Raw genomic sequence first — 21,683 nt, 5'->3', positions numbered from 1 at the left:
CAGTGAGAAATTGAAGATCTCCTTGAACACTGCCACAAGTTGGCTATCACGTTTTCAGTACCCTACCAGGTAGACCATCAGGGCCTGACACCTTGCAAAGGTTCACCCTCTTGAAAGATGTTCTGATTTCGGCCTTTGAGACAGAGGTCAGAGTAGCCAGATGCTGCAGGGACTCACAGGGGTTTTATTCTCCCTTTCAAAGCATGCCCGAAAGGCATTGAACTCATCTGGGATCACAGACTTCCAGGATCACAGACTTTCACTTAGTAGGAAATAACGGCCTGCAATTTCTGCCAGAGCTAACGTGCATCCAATTCCGTCTCTAAACTCAATCAGAATTGTTTTCTCGCTCTTAAAATAGCCTTCCGCAGATCGTACCTGGACTTCTTGCAAAGTTCTAGGTCACCGGTCTTGAATGCCACAGATCTAACCTTCAACAGACTACTAATCTTCTGGTTCATCCACTGTTTTTGCTTTGGGTAAGTCCGGTATGTTCCTGCAGGCACACAGCTGTTGATGAAGTCGGTGACAACTGGCATATTCATTCAAGTTCTAAGATGAATCCCTGAATACTGTCCAGTCCACCAACTCTAGGCAGTTCTGCAAGTGTTCCTCCGCCTCCTTTGACCATTCTTTCATCATCCTCATCAGTGATGCTGTGGTGTTTAGTCTCTGCCTATAAGCTGGGACTATACATACAGTAAGGTGATCAGCACTTCCCAAGTGTGGGCGTGGGATGGCACAGTAAAGTGTTCTTGAAGGTGGTATAACAGTAGTCAAGTGCATTGGCACCTCTGGTTCCATAAGTGATATACTGATTTAAAGTTCAAAGTAAATTTAGTGTTAAGTACATACAGTACTTGTCACTATATACAACCCTGAGATTCATTTTCTTGCAGCCATCTCAACAATTCCATAATAGAATAACAACCAGAACAGAATCTAGTCAATCTGTTGAAAATCTAGTCAAGAAGAAAAGCTTACGAAAGGAAGGATGTGGAAGCCATAGAAAGGGTGCAGAGGAGATTTACAAGGATGTTGCCTGGATTGGGGAGCATGCCTGATGAGAATAGGTTGAGTGAACTTTGCCTTTTCTCCTTGGAGCATTGGAGAGGCATTGATTGTCTGGATAGTCAGAGGCTTTTTCCCAGGGCTGAAATGGCTAGCACGAGAGGGCAGAGTTTTAAGATGCTTGGAAGTGGGTACAGAGGAGATGTCAGGGGTAAGTGTTTTTTTTTATACATAGAGAGTGGTGAGTGCGTGGAATGGGCTGCCAGCGGCAGTGGTGGAGGTGGATACGATAGGGTCTTTTAAGAGACTCCCGGACAGGTATATGGAGCTCAGAAAAATAGAGGGCTACGGGTAACCCGAGGTAATTTCTAAGGTAAGGACATGTTCAGCACAGCTTTGTGGGCCGAAGGGCCTGTATTGTGCTGTAGGTTTTCTATGTTTCTATGAAAGGTTCAGAAAACTAGGTAATGATAGAAATCTAGAAGATTATGGGGCTAGCAGGAAGGAGAGAAATTAGGAAGAATGAAATTAGAACAGCCAGAATAGACCATGAGAAGGCCTTGGCGAGCAGAATTAAGGAAAACCCCAAGGCATTGTGAAGAGCAAGAGGGCAAGACATGAGAGAATAGGACCAATCAAGTGTGACAGTGGAAAAGTGTGTATGATACCAGAGGAGATAGCAGAGGTACTTAATGAATACTTTGCATCAGTCGTCGTGTCTCTCCCTCGAGGTCGAGGATGATGGTCTTCATTCCATTGATCTATTTATGGGCTCTCAAGTGGTTTATGAGTCCAAACTTGACTGGCCCACAGAGTGAAGACGCCTGTGCGTGTATTTGTTTAACGTGTACTTGATGTTGCACTCCAAGAAGCATACGATACTTCACAAATCAACCAACTGATCCCAATGGCATGGAAACCACGACGATTGGAGCTGATGGATTTGTTGCAGCCTTCATCCGCCTTCACAGCCGTTGAATTCGAAGTAACTTCATCCGCCTGTTCCACCGTTGAGGTCTTGGTTGGGTTGTTCTTTGTCAGGGACCTCACCCTTGACCTTACCGCCATGGGTGACCCTACCAGGAGCATAGCTCCAGACGGCTTCGCTCTCGGGATATCAGGACCACACAAGCTTCTCCACCGCAACAAGGTGACAATCCACGGAGAAGTTTGGATCAGTATTCACTAAGGAAAAGGATTCAGTCAAGATTCACAACGAATAGCACACATGACTTGTGGCGAGGGCTGCATACCATCGCAGACTTCAAAGCCAAACGTAGTGGTGCCGCCAACATCGCGGCCTCTCTCCCAGATGAGCTCAAAACGCTTTTATGCTCGGTTCGATGTGCTAACTCTGAGACTCCGAGGACAGCTACCGCTACAACCTGCAACCTGGTCATCTCTGAGGCTGAGGTATGCAGATGTTTCCAATGAGCGGACAGTCACAAGGCTGCGGGACCGGACAGCATCCCAGGTCGAGTACCTAGGATGTGCGCAGCACAACTGGCAGGTGTGTTTAGAGACATTTGTAATCTCTCCCTCTCCCAGTGCAGAGTGCCCCCCTGCTTCAAATTATCCACCATTGTCCCTGTACCAAAACAGACGTGATCTGTACATATCAGCTGTGTGCTGAAAAAGGCATAACATCGCCTCTTTCACCTCAGGCAGTTGAGGAAGTTTGGTGTGGGCACCCAAATCCAAAGAACTTTCTACAGGGGCACAATTGAGAGCATCCTGACTGGCTGCATCACTGCCTGGGATGGGAACTGTACCTCCCTCAATCGCAGGACTCTGCAGAGTGTGATGCAGATAGCCCAGCGCATCTGAAGTCATGAACTTCCCACGATTCAGGACATTTACAAGGTCATGTGTGTAAAAAGGGCCCATAGGATCTTTGAGGACCCAAGCCATCCCAAACACAATCTTTTCCAGCTGCTACCATCCGGGAAATTGTACCGCAGCATAAAAGCCAGGACCAACATGCTCCGTGAACTCATGCTGATTTGAGTGCACTCCAAGTTTGCGGATGACACGAAGCTGGGTGGCCGTGTTAGCTGTGAGGAGGATGCTAAGAGGATGCAGGATGACTTGGATAGGTTGGGTGAGTGGGCAAATTCATGGCAGATGCAATTTAATGTGGATAAATGTGAAGTTATCCACTTTGGTGGCAAAAATAGGAAAACAGATTATCTGAATGGTGGCCGATTAGGAAAAGGGGAGGTGCAACGAGACATGGGTGTCATTATACACCAGTCATTGAAAGTGGGCATGCAGGTACAGCAGGCGGTGAAAAAGGCGAATGGTATGCTGGCATTTATAGCAAGGGGATTCGAGTACAGGAGCAGGGAGGTACTACTGCAGTTGTACAAGGCCTTGGTGAGACCACACCTAGAGTATTGTGTGCAGTTTTGGTCCCCTAGTCTGAGGAAAGACATCCTTGCCATAGAGGGAGTACAAAGAAGGTTCACCAGATTGATCCCTGGGATGGCAGGACTTTCATATGAAGAAAGACTGGATGAACTAGACTTGTACTCGTTGGAATTTAGAAGATTGAGGGGGGATCTGATTGAAACGTATAAAATCCTAAAGGGATTGGACAGGCTAGATGCAGGAAGATTGTTCCCGATGTTGGGGAAGTCCAGAACGAGGGGCCACAGTTTAAGGATAAAGGGGAAGCTTTTTAGCACTGAGATTAGGAAAAACTTCTTCACACAGAGAGTGGTGAATCTGGGGAATTCTCTGCCACAGGAAACTGTTGAGGCCAGTTCATTGGCTATATTTAAGAGGGAGTTAGATATGGCCCTTGTGGCTACGGGGGTCAGGGGGTATGGAGGGAAGGCTGGGGCGGGTTCTGAGTTGGATGATCAGCCGTGATCATAATAAATGGCGGTGCAGGCTCGAAGGGCTGAAGAATGGCCTACTCCTGCACCTATTTTCTATGTTTCTATATTACATTGAATGTTCTATTTACTATAAATTACTATGATTGCACATTGCACATTTTGATGGAGACGCAATGTAAAAATGTTTACTCCTCATGTACATGAAGGATGTAAGAAATAAAGTCAATTCAATTCTTGGCGATTGTAGGGATGACTTACAGCGAATTGAAAAGCTTGAGCATATAGACATTAAGAGGATATGCTGGAGCTTTTGGAAAGCACTAAGTTGGATAAGTCTCCGGGACCGGATGAGATGTACCCCAGGCTACTGTGGGAGGCGAGGGAGAAGATTGCTGAGCCTCTGGCAATGATCTTTGCATCATCAGTGGGGACCGGAGAGAGTCCGAGGGATTGGAGGGTTGCAGATGTTGCTCCCTTATTCAAGAAAGGGAGTAGATATAGCCCAGGAAATTATAGACCAGTGAGTCTTACTTCAGTGGTTGGTAAGTTGATGGAAAAGAACCTGAGAGGCAGGATTTGTGAACATTTGGAGAGGCATAATATGATTAGGAATAGTCAGCATGGCTTTATCAAAGGCAGGCCGTACCTTACGAGCCTGAATGAATTTTTTGAGGATGTGACTAAACATATTGATGAAGGTAGAGCAGTAGATGTAGTGTATATGGATTTCAGCAAGGCATTTCATAAGGTACCCCATGCCAGGCTTAGTGAGAAAGTAAGGAGGCATGGGATCCAAGGGCACCTTGCTTTGTGGATCCAGAGCTGGCTTGCTCACAGAAGGCAACAAGTGCTTATAGATGGGTCATATTCTGCATGGAGGTCGTTCTAAAGTGGTGTGCCTCAGGGATCTGTCCTGGGACCCCTTCTCTTCGTGATTTTTATAAATGACCTGGATGAGGAAGTGGAGGGATGGGTTAGTAGATTTGCTGATGACACAAAGGTTGGGGGTGCTGTTGATAGTCTGGAGGGCTGTCAGAGGTTACAGCAGGACATTGATAGGATGCAGAACTGGGCTGAGAAGTGGCAGATGGAGTTCAACCCAGATAAGTGTGAGGTAGTTAATTTTGGTAGGTCAAACGTAATGGCAGAATATAGTATTAATGGTAAGACTCTTGGCGGTGTGGAGGATCAGAGGGATCTTGGGGTCCGAGTCCATAGGACACTCAAAGCTGCTGCACAGGTTGACTCTGTGGTTAAGAAGGCACAGGGAGCATTGGCCTTCATCAACCGTGGGATTGAGTTCAAAAGCCGAGAGGTAATGTTACAGCTATACAGGACCCTGGTCAGACCCCACTTGGAGTACTGTGCTCAGTTCTGGTCACCTCACGATAGGAAGGATGTGGAAACTATAGAAAGGGTGCAGAGGAAATTTACAAGGATATTGCCTGGATTGGGGAGCATGCCTTATGAGAATAGGTTGACTGAACTCTGTCTTTTCTCCTTGGAGAGTCGGAGGATGAGAGGTGACCTGATAGAGGTATATAAGATGATGAGAGGCATTGGTCGTGTGGATAATCAGAGGTTTTTCCCAGGGCTGAAATGGCTAACACGAGAGGGCACAGTTTTAAGGTGCTTGGAAGAAGGTACAGAGGAGACGTCAGAGGTAAGTTTTTTTACGCAGGGAGTGGTGAGTGCGTGGAATGGGCTGCTGGCAACGGTGGTGGTGGAGGTGGAGGTGGATACAGTAGGGTCTTTTAAGAGACTCCTGGATAGGTACATGGAGTTTAGAAAAATATAGGGCTATGGTAACCCAAGGTAATTGCTAAGGTAAGTACATGTTCAGCACAGCATTGTGGGCCGAAGGGCCCGTATTGTGCTGTAGGCTTTCTATGTTTCTCGAATCAATGAAAGACCGCAACAATTTGGGCATTCAAGCAGTGTGCAAAAGACTACAAACTGTGGAAATATAAAAAGAAAGAAAGAATAAATAAATATCAAGAATATGAGATGAAGAGTCTTTGAAAATGAGTCCACAGGTTGTGGGAACATTTCAATGATGGCTCGGTGGGTTAAAATGCCCATTTCTGTGCAGAACAAACCTGCAAATCCCCAAAAATGGTCGACTGACAATTCAGAAAACAGAGATACTTCTCACTTTCCAACTGGCCTTGAGACTCAAGCTTTGAGGTATTAAGTGGCCAATGACAATGGGCACAGGGATGTGGTTACTGCAAGCAGCAAGTCAGCGTGATGACATCTCCTATAGTTGAAGAATAAACATGAATTTACAATGGGACTATAACACAAGGGAATCTATCTCCTGCCACTTGGTGTTTATGGAGTTCAAATGAACTTATTCTGTATGTACTCCATCAACATATAATTCTGTAATTCGGTTTTCTTTTTCTCTTTATTATTATGTATTGCATTGTCCTGCTCCCACAAAGTTAACAACTTCACAACATATGCCAGTGGTATTAAACCTGATTCTGATTCTCATAGCTGAGTTGGTGTTAATTTTAGATGGACGGCTGGAATGATCTCTGCTCCTGTACATACATACACACGCACACAGACTGATATCCCAAATACAAACCATGTTTCGATGGTTCAAAAATATGAATATTTTGGAATATTCATATTGTTGAAGCATTATGAATACTGGCCACTCAGCAGCACAAACCTGTTCTGCACAATATACACAGTGAACGGTACAGATTTAGTGTGCACTTACTATCTCAAACTCTGTGACGCAACTTCTGACACACCATTGTATCAACCACTGCTGTTAGTTGGGTGAGGGAGGTTTGGTTAGAGATCACTCTTGTGAGCTGCCTGGGTAAACAGAACCCACGAGTGCCACAAATGTGGAATTCACTGACCTCTCCTCTCCGTGCTCTTCAGTCTGCGCTTCATTGCTCTCCGCAGGCACTCCTTTACTTGCGACGAGAGCTCGGCGGCAGCCCGGCTGGCACGGGCCAGCTTGAAATCAAAGTCGGACTTGAACCGTGGGACGTCGGGGACCTGCGAAACATTGCTGAAGCAGAGGGAGTCCTGGCAGGAAACAGAAGAAACAGAGCTTATATTTCCATTTGAATATCTAACAATGAATTTAAAATTTAACCATTGTTCTACCACAGCAACAATGTTGTATACAGTAAGATTCCACAAAAAGCTATGAAATAATTAAATAATTTGTTTCTTGGGGTTAGTTAAGTGGCTGCCATCATTCATCCTTTTCACCTTTATCTCTACCTTCCAAAAGTGTTGAAGGATCATTTACATCCACTGAGAGGGGATAAAGAGCCTTTGATCCATGTTTCACCCAAACTATGAAAGCCTTGACAATGCTGCACTTTCTCAGTACAGCACTGAACTGTCATACTGCATGTGAGCTCGTGATTTGGGAAGAGACTCAGTGAGTTACACCAACTGAGCTGCAGCCACAAATGAGGTGTCACAATTTTCACAACTTGTACAATAGTCCAGGGGGTGCAAAGGGTTGTCACTCTGCCGTATGTTCTCAGATCAATGGTCCCTTCAGACCTCCTAACCCTTTCCACCAGTTACTTGGAATGGAAACAGAGGAATGACCCTAGGTATATCAGCAAAGGTCTCAGTACACAAGGATTGCTTCCCAAAGCAAGCAGTAATCACTAATTTGGGGTTCCACATTAGGGCGACACATGGGGCATTTGTGGGGCACTGAATTACAAAAGGGCATTATAATGTTGTCACAAAGGTGAATAAGACTGACAAGAGAAAGAATCTGAAGAAGCAGCAAAGGATGACAGAAAAATGGAGATTATAAAACGAAGATAAAATAGCAAGAAGGGAAATTGAAAATTGTAAGATTGTAGCAAAAACTAGGAGTGGGTTGACTAGAAGGATTACTTGAGAAATTATAACAGAGAAGAGAGAAATGGTTGAGGCATTAAATAAATGTTTTGACAGTGACCAGCAACATTTCCATAAGGTACGGAGCCAAGACCACGTCCCTCAGCTGTTCCTAAATATCAGACATTTAGAAACTGGGCAACAGAAATTAGTAGAATCAAAGGTGCTACTCGAGGTTCTTAAAAAGCTGGTTATGGATATAGCAAATGCCAGACATAACACAGAGATAAACCCTGCAGAATAAAAGACAGTAAACACCATCCCTATTGAAGCAAGGACAAAGAGAGAAAAAAGAAAAATCTGCCATTGAACTGTTACAGCATAGACTAGCTTATTCATTCTCGGCTGGCTTCAAATAGAGTTGATCCTGTTAGTTGTGTTGCCCTCTTCCTTCCTCTCAGTCTATCAAATAATTTGTTCCCTCTGACTCCCACTTGAAAACACCGACTGCTTTTATTCCACCACATTTACAGGCAGCCAATCACAAAATGCAGCACCACCAAGTAAAATAAAACCCTTGAAGCATCTGATACTGGGACCAGCTTCACTCTGGAGCAAACTCAATGGGCTAAATGGCCAAATTCAGTTCCTATGTTTTATGGACTTATCCAATCCTGTGTGCTGCAAGCAGAACAACCCCAGCTTCTTCAGCTAAATCTCATAGCTGAAACCCTCCACCCCAGTAAGTGACAATCTGCAACCTCTAAGAGCGTCCCTGAACACTCTCCCTGAAGTAAACTGACCAGGCTTGGACACAGTTCCCCTCTTGTGGACCAACCCAGTGTCATATGCAGATCAACACCACTTGGAAAATGGTTATAAACACAAGAAAGTCTGCAGATAATGGAAATCCAAAGCAACACCTGCAAAATGCTGGAGGAATTCAGCAGGTCAGGTAGCATCTATGGAACTGAATAAACAGTTAATGTTTCAGGCAGAGACCCTTCTAAATGAACAAGAAGTCTCAACCCAAAGCGTCAACTGTTTATACTTTTCCACAGACGCTGCCTGCCCTGCTGAGTTGCTCCAGCATTTTGTTATTGTTGCAAATGAATAAACAGCTGATGTTTTGGGGCAAGACTATTTTTATTTTGGAAAGTGGCCACATGCACCAAGGTACAGTGGAAAACTTCTTTTGTATGTCATCCAGAAAGACTGTTTCATCACATCAGTACATCAAGGTAGTACAAAGGGAAAAACAATAACAGAATGCAGAATAAAGTGTTACAGATACAGAGAAAGTGCAGTGAAGGCAGACTATAGGGAACAAGGTCAAAATTATATAGATTGTGAGCTCCAGTCCATTCTATCATACAAGAAATCTTTTCATTAATACCACAACAGTGAGATAAAACTGTCCTTGAGCCTGGTGGCTCATAATTTCAGGCTTTTTCACTCTCTTCCTGATGGAAGGGGGAAGGAAGAGAGAATGTCCAGGTTGGGTGGGGTCTTGGATTCTGTTGGCTACTTTCCTGAGGCAGCAAACCATTCGAGTCCATGGAGGGAGGTTGGTTTCCGTGATATGCTGAGCTCCTTTCCTACTCTATGCATGTCTATAAATCCCAGATTCCCATTTGCTTTACAGTTGTTACTCGGTCAAAATCATCTCACATTCTCTCAATCAAATTGCATCACTTCAACAGACACGTAGGGCTATGTGTAATTACCCTAGGTAATTTCTAAAGTAAGTACATGTTCGGCACAGCATTGTGAGCTGAACGGCCTGTATTATGCTGTAGGTTTTCTATGTTTCTATGTTCTATGTACATCTCTACTGAAATTTGATTAATCATCTGCCCACAAAACAAGCCCTTCTGTGTCATCCGACAATCCTCCTCACTGTTAACTATACTTCCAGGCTCTTCAAGTCTGCAAACTGAAAAGCCCCATGCACCGATTAATGAATAACCAAATGAAAAATATTGTGGTCCCAACTCTGACCCTGGGGCTTGTCTCAAGGACCAATATACCAGTAAAAACAATCAACAAAAGCAAAATGGTGTGCAGGATCACCTGTGGAGGAGCAGCACAAACTATGTCAGACAGACAGGACGTAAACTCTCAACTCATTTACGGGAACACAAACTGCCAGTATGGAGACATGATCCACTGTCGCTGATCTCGGTGCATGAGGACTAAGAAGGACACTACCATAACTCCGACACTGCGGAGGTTTTGGCACAGGCAAACATGAAGCAGGTACGAGAACTTTTCGAAGTGTGGTTCTCTTCTGATAACTTTGAAAACAAACATATTGAAATAGATGCCATCTACAAACCCCTAAGGTTAAAGAAACGCCAGCCAATGGAATTCAAAGGTCAACTGAAGGGGTAACTAATCAGGAGCAATCGAACAGGGGGCTATATTAACAGGAACACTCCTACAGAGAAACACAAACAACTGCAGATGTTACCTCAACTGGTGATAAAACGTCTGCAAGATAATTGCCAAGCTCAGTGAAAAGCACAAACAAAAAGTATCATTGGATCCGGGAATCACCTGGGGAGATCAGTGGATGAGATCAAGGATCAGCTGGGAACTGGCTCAATTACAGAGCAGTCTCAGTGAGGCTCCCATTTCTATATTCTCAATGTCAATTAAATGGCTTTACTTACCATATAACATAGCCCTTCTTGCACTGAGTGGCACGGTAGCGTAATGTTAGCAATACTTTACAGTACAGGAGACCTGGGTTCAATTCCCAACGCTGCATGTAAAGAGCTTGTATATTTTCCTCGTGACCACGTGGGTTTCCTCCGAGTGCTTTGGTTTCCTCCCACAGTCCAAAGACATACGATTGCTAGGTTAATAGGTAATTGTAAATTGTCCCATGATTAGGGTATAGTTAAATCACAAGACCACAAGAGAAAGGAGCAGAAGTCGGCCATTCGGCCCATCAGTCTGCACCGCCATTTTATCATGAGCTGGGTATTACTGGGTCAGTAGGGCCTATTCCTCACCGTATCTCAATAAATAAATTGTGATTTAAAAGACCAAATTGTTAAATACACTAAAAATATCTAAAATTACGCTGCAGTGAATGAAGACAGAAACACAAAAGGCTGCAGATGTTGAAATCTGGAGCAAAAAACAAGAAGCTGGAGGAGGTCAGCAGGTTAGACTGAATTTATTGGAGGGAGATGAACAGTGGAGGTGCTCTATGTCGAGACCCATTATCTGGACTGAAAGATAAATGGGGTAGCCCAGCCCTCTTTATATTGGCTATCTCTCCTCTTATCCTTCTGTCCACCTGCAGGGTCTCAACCCGAAATGACAGCTGTCCACATCCCTCTACAGATGCTGCCTGACCGCTGAGTTCTTCCAGCACCTTGTTTGTGCTGCAAAAAATTAAATTTGAAACTGCGAGTTTGCTGATGAACTAATAATTTTACCTGCACTAACTTAAAGTTATCACTCTTGTTGGCCAAGATTTCCAGCTGGAGTTTCTTCTCTCGGAGCTCCATACACTTCTGTTCTAGTTGGGCCCTGGTGGCTTTGACCTCCGTCAAGGCTGCCTGTTGCTCCCTCCCAATTATCGCAATCACCACTCTCAGGGTCTCATCAAGGGATTCTGTCATCGCAGAGAAATGGTTGGTGATCTCCATTTCCACTTTCTGAGAGGTTCGCTGAAGAGAGACAAGAGAATTTTAGGTTGAGGAATGGGACAGAGGAAAGCAGCAGGACTGGAAGCCTGTTCACATTTCAGATGTTATATACAGCTCATCTACTAACTTCATGAGAGGACAACCCTCTTGGTGACTTCCATCATCTCTGATCTTCTAAATCTTTTTCTTTTGGGAGAGGGAATCACAAACTAGAAGGTATAGGTTTAAAATGAGAGGGGAAAGATTTAAAAGAGACCTGAGGGGAAACTTCTTCACATATAAAGTGGTGCGTATATGGAACAAGTTGCCCGAGGAAGTCGGTGAGGCAGGTACAACAACAACATTTTAAAGACAGTTGGACAGATACATGCATAGGAAAGGTTGATTGGGAATATGGATCAAATGCATGCAAATGGAACTAGCTGTGAAGGGCAGCTTGTTCAGCACGGCACAAAAGCATAGTCATATATAGAATACAGGTGACCCAGGTTCAATTCTCACTGCTGCCTATAAAGAGTTTGTACATTCTCTCCATGACTGCATGGGTTTCCTCCAGATGCTCTGGTTTCTTCTCACAATCCAAAGACCAAATAAGAGAAGATCTGCAGATGCTGGAAATCCGAGCAACACACACCAAAAGCTGGAGGAACTCAGCAAGCCAGGCAGTATCTATGGGAAAAAGTACAGTTGACGTTTTGGCCGAAACCCTTCGGCAGGATTGGAGAAAAAAGCTGAGGGGTAGATTTGAGAGGTGGGGGAGGGGAGAGAGAAACACCAGGCAATAGGTGAAACTTGGAGGGGGAGGGATGAAGCAAAGAACTAGGAATTTAAATGGTGAAAGAGACAGAAGGCCATGGAAGAAAGAGAGAAGGGGGGAGAGGAGCACTGGAGGGAGGCAATGGGCAGGCAAGGAGATAACATGAGACGGGACAAAGAGATGGGAAATGGTGAAGGGGGGGAGGGAGAGAGGCATTACTGGAAGTTTGAGAAATCGATGTTCATACCATCAGTTTGGAGGCTTCCTCAACAGAATATCAGAATATAACGTGTTGTTCTTCCAACCTAAATGTGGCCTTATCCTGACAGTGGAGGAAGCCATGGATAGTCATATCGGAATGGGAATGGGAATGGGAAGTGGAATTAAAATGGGTGGCCACTGGCAACTTGTTCCATATACACACCACAGTTCTGGCAGACGGAACGTAGATGCTCGGCGAAGCGGTCTCCCAATCTACGTCGGGTCTCATTGATATACAAGATGCCACACTGGGAGCCAAATCCAAAGACCTACTGGTTGGCAGATTAATTGGTCATTGTAAATTGTCCTGTAATTAGTCTAGGATTAAATTGCTGGACGATGCGACTCACAAGGGCCGGAAGAGCCTATTCCGCAATATATCTCAATAAACAAACATAGATGAGATGGGCCGAAGGACCTGTTTCCTGTGCTGTATTACATGCACCAAGATGACCTCCCACTCACCCACTGTCACCTCCAAGTGCCAGGAATGAAGGGAAAGGAGTCCGATGCACATTTGCAGCTCTGGCTATTAGTGAATAAATACTTGATGGGAGATAGAGATACATAACTAATGCTGAATGGATGGAAACTACTTTAGTCACAGAGCCATAGAGGCCCTTCAGCCCAGCTCATCCATGCTGACTGTTTTGCCCAGTGTTTCTTTCCCATCTGCCCATGTTAAACTCAGAGTTCTCAAAACTTCTCCTATCCATGTTCTTATCTCAATAGCTTTTAAAATGTCACTGAAGTGCCCAGCTCAACCACTATTTCTGGCACCTCATTCCACATACCCACCTCACTTTGTCTGACGCTGCTGCCCCATTTTCATGAAATAGCCTGGCTCTGATTACTTTCTGAGATGAACTGAAAATTTTCACTTATTACAATAGGAGAGAGAGGAAAGCAGAGGTCAATACCACCTGCTGACAGAGAACTGCAGGAAGGAAGGAAGAGAAGGCCCTTTCAATTCCAAATGGGAATTAAGCAGCAGACCCACGAGTCAGTCTTCATCAGTGGAATCGAGGTAAAGAAAGTCAGTAGCTTTAAATTCCATGGTATTAACTTGTCAGAAGATCTGTCCTGGGACCAGCACAAAAGAACCATCAACAGCGCCTTGATTCAGCATGTCAACAAAACCTTTGACAAATTACTATAGATGCACTGTGAAGAGTTTGTTAACTAGTTGCATCACAGCCTAGTACGGAAACACCACCACCCAGGAATGGAAAAGTGGTGGAAATAACAGTCCCTCAGAGACAAAGCCATCCCCATTACTGAGTACATTTACATGGGAGCACTGCCACAAGAAAGCAGCATCAATCATCAAAGACCCCCTACCAGGCTCTGTCCTATTGTCAATAATGCCAATGGGCAGGAGGTACAAAAGCCTTAAGTCCCACACCAACAAATTAAGGAACAGTTATTACCCTACAACCACTAGGCTCCTAAACCAGAGTGGATAACTGCATTTACCATTACTCTAAACTTCTATGACCTACAATATACAGACGCACTTTCAAGGACTTTTTACAACTCATGTTCTCCCCATTATTTTTATTGCAAAGTTTGCTTTCTTTTGCTGTTAGCTGTTTATGTAAAGTTTTCTGTAAAATTCCATTGTGTTTCTTTTTTCCAGTAAATATGTTCAAGAAAATTAATCTCAAGGTAGAATGCAAGGTACTAGATACATACTTTGATAATAAATTTACCTTGAACATTGACCCAAGGTGTCTAACTCACCACAATAGAGTCCATATTTTGCTGAAGTGATCCAATCTCAAGCAATGTCTCCTGCAGCTGTTTTCCCATTTCCAAGTCAGTCTTCTGAAGTTCCTTCTGCGAAATGAGAAAGCAAATAGTGACAATGGAGAAGCAGGAACTGTCCTCAGTGGAGTCACAGCAGGAGGCAGAGGGAGGGTCTGGGACCAAAAATCTAATCATATCTCAGTGCTTGATACAGCTCAGTAGCTAACTTCATGAGAAGGCCACATTACAAATAACCTGCCCTTTCTTTCCAATATTTTTATTAATTTATATATAAGAATACAGAGTACAGGAAAAAATATGTCAATACATTAAACTAAATCGCATATAAAGACTACTTACCCTATATTCGTACAAGTTAATTAGTTCGTAACATTGAAAAATAATGATTTTTTAATATAAAAAAATCTAACCCACTATCAAGACTGAACCTGATTAATAGAAAAAAAAGGTTGTTAGTCATCATCTGTGCTTTAACAGCAAATCATTTTGAAAATAATTCAGAAATCCCCACAATATTTGAAAGTCTTGATTAGATTCAAAGACTGAACATCGAATCTTCTCTAAATTTAAACATGACATCACATCACATAACCACTGGGCATGAATAGGAGGGGCCACATCTTTCCATTTAAGCAAAAGCATCCTTCTGGCCATAAGAGACATAAAAGCCAAAATGTGCAAATCAGATGGCTCCAAAATAATATCCTTTCCTCCAACAATACCAAATAAAGCAGTCAAAGGATTAGGCTTGAAATTTACTTTAAAAAGTATCGAATAAGTTTGAAATACTTCTTTCCAATATTTTCCAAGACTCGGACATGTCCAAAACATATGAATGAGTGAAGATTCTCCATTATTACATTTATCACAATATGGAGATATATCTAAATAAAAACGAGACAACTTATCCTTAGTCATATGGGCCCTATGGACCACTTTAAATTGTAGGAGAGAGTGGTGGGCACATAACGATGAAGTGTTGTCCAATTTAAAAATTTGATCCCAAGTTTCCTCAGAAATTGAAGTCTGTAAATCTTGTTCCCAAAGATTTTTAATTTTATCTAAAGGAATACTTCTCATTCCCAACAGCATATTATAAATATTAGATATAGATCCATTATAAAAAGATTTCAGATTAAAGATTACATCTAGTAGATTCTTATCAGGACTTTTAGATGTACTTATTTGAGACCGTAAAAAATCTATTTGTAGATTTCAAAAAAAATGAGTTTTGTTTAAACTATATTTAGTTGACAATTGTTCAAAACGAAAAAAGACTTCCCTCTATAAACAAGTCCTGAAAACGTTTAATACCTAATCTATCCCATTCTTTAAAAGCCACATCAATCATAGAGGGTTTAAAAAATAATTAGAGAAAATGGGACTCGAAAGAGAAATTCTCAGCAAGCCGAAATATTTTCGGAATTGTATCCAAATCCTCATTGTGTGTTTAACTACCAGATTATCAGTTAAACTACTCAAAGACAAAGGAAGTGAGGATCCAAGAAGAGAAATAACATTGAATTTATTAACAGAATTAGCTTCTAAAAATAACCCACATCGGGCAATCCTCACGATTTATATAATATAACCAAAACGTAAGATTTCTTATATTAACTGCCCAATAATAAAATCTAAAGTTTGGTAAGGGTAATCCCCCATTCTTTTTATCTTTCTGAAGATGAATTTTATTTAATCTAGAACGCTTATTCTTCCATATATAAGATATAATAGTCAAGAGAATCAAATAAGGATTTAGGAAAGATAACCGGCAATGCTGCCCTTTCTGTCTCGAGGATTGATCAGAGAACATTTGGAGTATTATCAGCAATTTTGGTCCCCATATCTAAGAAAGAATTTGCTGGCATTCGAGAGGGTCCAGAGGAGGTTTACAAGGATGACCCCCGACATGAAAGGGTATATATATGAGGTGCATAGGATGGCTCTGAGCCTGTACATGCTGGAGTTTAGAAGAATGAGGGAGAATCTCATTGAAACATACTGAATATTGTAAAAGCCTAGATAAAGTGGATATGGAGAAGATGCTTCCATTAAATGGAGAGTCCAGGACCAGAGAGCACAGCCTCAGAACAGAAGAAATCCGTTTAGAACAGAGATGAGGAGGAATTTCTTCAGCCAGAGGGTGGTGAATCTGTGTAATTCATTGCCACAGACATCTGTAAAGGCCAGGTCATTGGGTATATTTAAAGTGGAGGCTGGTAGTAAAATGTTAAGGGTAAAAGACGCGAAAATGAGGTTGAGAGCAAAAATATCTCAGCTGTAATTGAATGCCAGAGTAACTCAATGGGCCAAATGGTCAGATTCTGCTCCTGTCTTATGGTCTTACTGTCCAACATCCAAGTGACCTTCCTCTCAACCCAAGGTAAACCCTGCCATCAGCATCTCGCCTTCTCTCAGGCAACCTACCCCCCCCCCCACCCCCACGGTCCAAAACACCTGTCTCTACCACATTACCGACCCATGTCTCACCACCCAGATGACAGCCAGCTCACTCCCTGGCAAACCCCTCTCGACCTACATCATTCTGTCACCAAGGGAACTCCCACCATTGCAGTATAAACTCCTGCAATGACACCTCCCCCCACTCTCTAATCAACCTCAGGCAATCTCTGCCCCCTCATACCCCAGACACCCTACATTCCCTCAACCCCTTGCCAAACAGCACTCCTCCCAAGTGACTCCTTCCTTTTCAGTCCCAGCGCCATCCGCCCCCCCCGTGACCTCTCACTTCTTCGTGCCCAGGTGACCCGTGTAGCCCTTCCTGATTTGACACATGGCCAATACACACAAGGGACATCATACCCCTCACTATAGGGTGATCCCATCCCATCCCGAACCTCAGCCCCTCTCTACTAGGTGACCCCTACCTCCTCAGATGGCCTCTCAACCACCCAGGTGACACCTTTACACTCCCACCCCAGTAACCCCTTCACCACCTCCACAAGAAACAGCTGTCCCCTCACCCCCAAGTGATCCCACTCTCCTAGTCAAAACCCCTGACCTTTAGAGAGATAACGCTGCCCTTTCACCCCCCCCCCAGGGAATCCCCTTTCCAGTGATCCTCACCCCAAGTGAACCCAGGTGATCCCTTCACTCCCAGTTGACACCTGACTCCCCAGTGACCCCGAACCTCTTGCACGGTGACCCTTAACCCCCCAGGTGACCTCTGCCTTCCTCGCCCCACAGCTGAGCCTTGCCTCTCACCCTCCGGCTGTCGGCCTCCTGGTCCAGCGATACCACCTGATGTTCCCGGTGCTCGGCGGCCAGGCACAGGCCGCAGATGAAAGTGCGGTCGGTCCGGCAGAAGAGCTCCAGGTGCTTGCGGTGCGGCGCGCACTTGCGGCGGCCCACGTCGGCGGCGGGCGGCGCCAGCGGGTGGTCGCGGAAGGCGGCGCTGAGACGGTGCGGCCGCAGGTGCCGCTCGCAATACGAGGCCAGGCAGAGGAGGCAGGAGCGGGCGGCGGGCAGCCGGGCTGCCGGGCACACGTCGCAGGGTGTCACCGGCCCCACTCCAGCTCCGGCCTCCCCCTCCTCGTCAGCCTCAGCCTCGGCCTCGGCCACCAGCTCCTCCGCGATGCCGCCCAGTATCGGGTTCGGCCGCAGCGCCGGCCTCGGACTGAAGCTCTGGCGACAGTGAGGGCAGCTGTAGCCCCCGCCGGCCGCTGGCTGCTCCCACAGCCGCTCGATGCAGGCCAGGCAGAAGCTGTGGCCGCACGGGAGGGTGGCCGGCTGTCGGAACACTTCCAGGCAGATGGGACACAGCAGCCGGTCAGCCGACACCCGCACCCGGGCAAGGGCCGAGCTGCTGCCCTCTCCTTCGGCCATGGCCATTGTTGCAGCTTGGCTGTCCCCCGCTGCCGGGTTTTCTTAAGAGACGTAGACTGTCGGGGCGGATCGGCGAAGAAACCCTCCCACTGACCGCGACCGACCCTGCTGTTTTCCGCCCGTGACGGGTCTTTCCTTGTTCAGAGCCAAGTAGGGAAACCCTGGACAAGCAAGGAGCGGGACCTCCGCTCAGGGCCAAGTCTGGAAACCCTCTTCTCTTCCCCGGGGCAATGCATGGGCCAGGACACCAGTCAGAGATTCCCACCCCCGAACAAACAAGCGCAGGGTTGCCGCTCCCTGTAATACTGTATTGATGTGACTCGGACACTGCTGTGGATTGAACAACCACGTTTATTCACCAGGCTTCCATTTTTACTTCTCGTCCTGACGCCATACACACTCTGACGCTCCCAATACACTGTGAATTACCAGAACAATGTCTCTAGGTACGCCCTTCTTGCAGTGCAACATCCATGACATAAACTAAAAAAATCTTACCTTCTTGTACTGTATTCTGCATTGTAACTTACAATACTAACAGCAGTGTATTTCCTTTTACTAACATAGACTAAGAAACCTTTTATTTCACACCTTGGAACTTATGACATGTGTGACTTTGCCTCAAACTGTGTGAGACTGTATGAATGTCTAGTCTCTATATCTAGCTGGAAGTTTGACTTGTCTCCCAGAGACAATGGAGGGCTATGTGGGAAGGAAGGGTTAGGTTGATCTTGGAGTTGGTTAAAAGCTCAGCACAACATCATGAGCCAAAGAGACTGTGCTGTGCTGTTTTATATAAGGGAGTGTATACAGTCAATAGCAAGACCCTCAAACAACATCGGTGTACCAAGGGATCTTGTGGTTCAAGCAAATAGCTTCCTGAAAAGTGGCCATGCAAGTAGATAAGGTTGTAAAGAAGCTTACATTCAGTGGCCACTATATTAGATGCCTTCTGTATGTTGTTGATCTTCTGCTGTAAAGCCCAATCACTTCAAGATACGACATGCTGTGTGTTCAGAGTTGCTCTTCGTAATGTGTGGTTATATGAGTCATTGTTGTCTTCTATCAGCTTAAACCAGTCTGGCCATTCTCCTGTGACCTTTCTCATTAACAAGGCTTTTATGCCCACAGAACTAACACTTACTGGATGTTTAATCGGATGAATAAGGAACCTTGGTTCTCAAGGAATATTGCAACTCTGATAAAGAAGAAGAGGGAGTTGTATGACATGTATAGGAAGCAGGGAGTAAATAAGGTGCTTAAGGAGTATAAGAAGTGCAAGAAAATACTTGAGTAAGAAATCAGGAGGGCTAAAAGAAGGCATGAGGTTGCCTTGGCAGTCAAAGTGAAGGATAATCCAAAGAGCTTTTACAGATATATTAAGAGCAAAAGGATTGTAAGGGATAAAATTGGTCCTCTTGAAGATCAGAGTGGTCGGCTATGTGCAGAACCAAAGGAAATGGGAGAGATATTAAATAGGTTTTCTGCATCTGTATTTACTAAGGAAATTGGCATGAAGTCTATGGAATTAAGGGAAACAAGTAGTGAGATCATTGAAACTGTACAGATTGAAAAGGAGGAGGTCCTTGCTGTCTTGAGGAAAATTAAAGTGGATAAATCCCCGGGACCTGACAGGGTGTTCCCTCAGACCTTGAAGGAGACTAGTGTTGAAATTGTAGGTGCCCTGGCAGAAATATTTAAAATGTTGCTGTCTACAGGTGAGGTGCCAGAGGATTGGAGAGTGGCTCATGTTGTTCTGTTGTTTAAAAAAGGATCGAAAAGTAATCCAGGAAATTATAGGCCAGTAAGTTTAACGTTGGTAGTAGGTAAGTTATTGGAGGGAGTACTAAGAGACAGAATCTACAAGCATTTGGATAGACAGGGACTTATTAGGGAGAGTCAACATGGCTTTGTGCATGGTAGGTCATGTTTGACCAATCTATTGGAGTTTTTCGAGGAGGTTACCAGGAAAGTGGATGAAGGGAAGGCAGTGGATATTGTCTACATGGACTTCAGTAAGGCCTTTGACAAGGTCCCACATGGGAGGTTAGTTAGGAAAATTCATTTGCTAGGTATACATGGAGAGGTGGTAAATTGGATTAGACATTGGCTCAATGGAAGAAGCCAAAGAGTGGTAGTAGAGAATTGCTTCTCCAAGTGGAGGCCTGTGACTAGTGGTGTGCCACAGGGATCAGTGCTGGGTCCATTGTTATTTGTCATCTGTATCAATGATCTGGATGATAATGTGGTAAATTGGATCAGCAAATTTGCTGATGATACAAAGATTGGAAGTGTAGTAGACAGTGAGGAAGGTTTTCAGAGCCTGCAGAGGGACTTGGACCAGCTGGAAAAATGGGCTGAAAAATGGCAGATGGAGTTTAACACAGACAAGTGTGAGGTATTGCACGTTGGAAGGACAAACCAAGGTAGAACATACAGGGTTAATGGTAAGGCACTGAGGAGTGCAGTGGAACAGAGGGATCTGGGAATACAGATACAAAATTCCCTAAAAGTAGCGTCACAGGTAGATAGGGTCGTAAAGAGAGCTTTTGGTACATTGGCCTTTATTAATCAAAGTATTGAGTATAAGAGCTGGAATGTTATGATGAGGTTGTATAAGGCATTGGTGAGGCCGAATCTGGAGTATTGTGTTCAGTTTTGGTCACCAAATTACAGGAAGGATATAGATAAGGTTGAAAGAGTGCAGAGAAGGTTTACAAGGATGTTGCCGGGACTTGAGAAACTCAGTTACAGAGAAAGGTTGAATAGGTTAGGACTTTATTCCCTGGAGCGTAGAAGAATGAAGGGAGATTTGATAGAGGTATATAAAATTATGATGCGTATAGATAGAGTGAATGCAAGCAGGCTTTTTCCACTGAGGCTCGGGGAGAAAAAAACCAGAGGACATGGGTTAAGGGTGAGGGGGGAAAAGTTCAAAGGGAACATTAGGGGGGCTTCTTCACACAGAGAGTGGTGGGAGTATGGAATGAGCTGCCAGATAAGGTGGTAAATGCAGGTTCTTTTTTTTACATTTAAGAATAAATTGGACAGATACATGGATGGGAGGTGTATGGAGGGGTATGGTCCGTGTGCAGCTCAGTGGGACTAGGCAGAAAATGGTTCGGCACAGCCAAGAAGGGCCAAAAGGCCTGATTCTGTGCTGTAGTTTCTATGGTTTTCCGTTCTTCACACCATTTTCTGTAAATTCTAGAGCAGGGGTTCCCAACCTGGGGTCCACAGACCTCTCACTTAGTGGTATTGATCCATGGCATAAAAAAAGGTTGGGAAGCCCCTACTCTGGAGACCATTGTGTGTGAAAATCCCAGGATATCAGCTGTTACTGAAATATGCAAACCACCCTGTCTGGCACCAACCAAAGTCACTTAGATCACATTTCTTCCCCTTTCTGATGTTCGGTTGGAACAACAACTGAATCTCTTGACCAAGTCTGTTGCTTCTATGCATTGCGTAGCTGCCACATCATTAGATATTTAGGCTGATTAGTTATTTGAATCAACAAGCAGGTGTACCTAATTAAGTGGCCACTGCTTCCTTCACTGGTTAGGGCATTGAGTATGTAAGGGTCGGGAAGTCAATGTAACTGCATAAAACTTTGGTGGGGCACACTTGGAGTATTGTGTACAGGTCATGGAAAGGGTGCAAGAGAGTTTTACCAAGGTGCTGCCTGGATTA

General features: G+C 44.5%; 1 protein-coding gene across 2 annotated transcripts in view; it reads right to left on the bottom strand.

Annotated features, from left to right (window-relative positions):
* Positions 1–18,620, bottom strand: part of LOC134336611 (E3 ubiquitin/ISG15 ligase TRIM25-like) — a 31,117-nt gene extending 12,497 nt beyond the window's left edge. Inside the window, exons 1-4 of one of the 2 annotated variants that reach the window (XM_063030942.1) lie at positions 17,370–18,620; positions 14,118–14,213; positions 11,144–11,377; positions 6,737–6,908 (exon numbers count right to left, since the gene is read on the bottom strand). In XM_063030942.1, the coding sequence (XP_062887012.1) occupies positions 6,737–6,908; positions 11,144–11,377; positions 14,118–14,213; positions 17,370–17,996 (1,129 nt within the window). In that variant the 5' untranslated portion in view covers positions 17,997–18,620. The remainder of the gene's footprint in view (positions 1–6,736; positions 6,909–11,143; positions 11,378–14,117; positions 14,214–17,369) is intronic. The other variant, XM_063030941.1, reaches the window with a different exon arrangement.
* Between the last annotated feature and the right edge of the window lie 3,063 nt (positions 18,621–21,683).

The sequence above is a fragment of the Mobula hypostoma genome, chromosome 22, assembly GCF_963921235.1.
Source record: "Mobula hypostoma chromosome 22, sMobHyp1.1, whole genome shotgun sequence".
In the NCBI taxonomy this organism is placed as follows: Eukaryota; Metazoa; Chordata; class Chondrichthyes; order Myliobatiformes; family Myliobatidae; genus Mobula; species Mobula hypostoma.
This window is presented reverse-complemented; position numbering and strand designations above follow the sequence as displayed.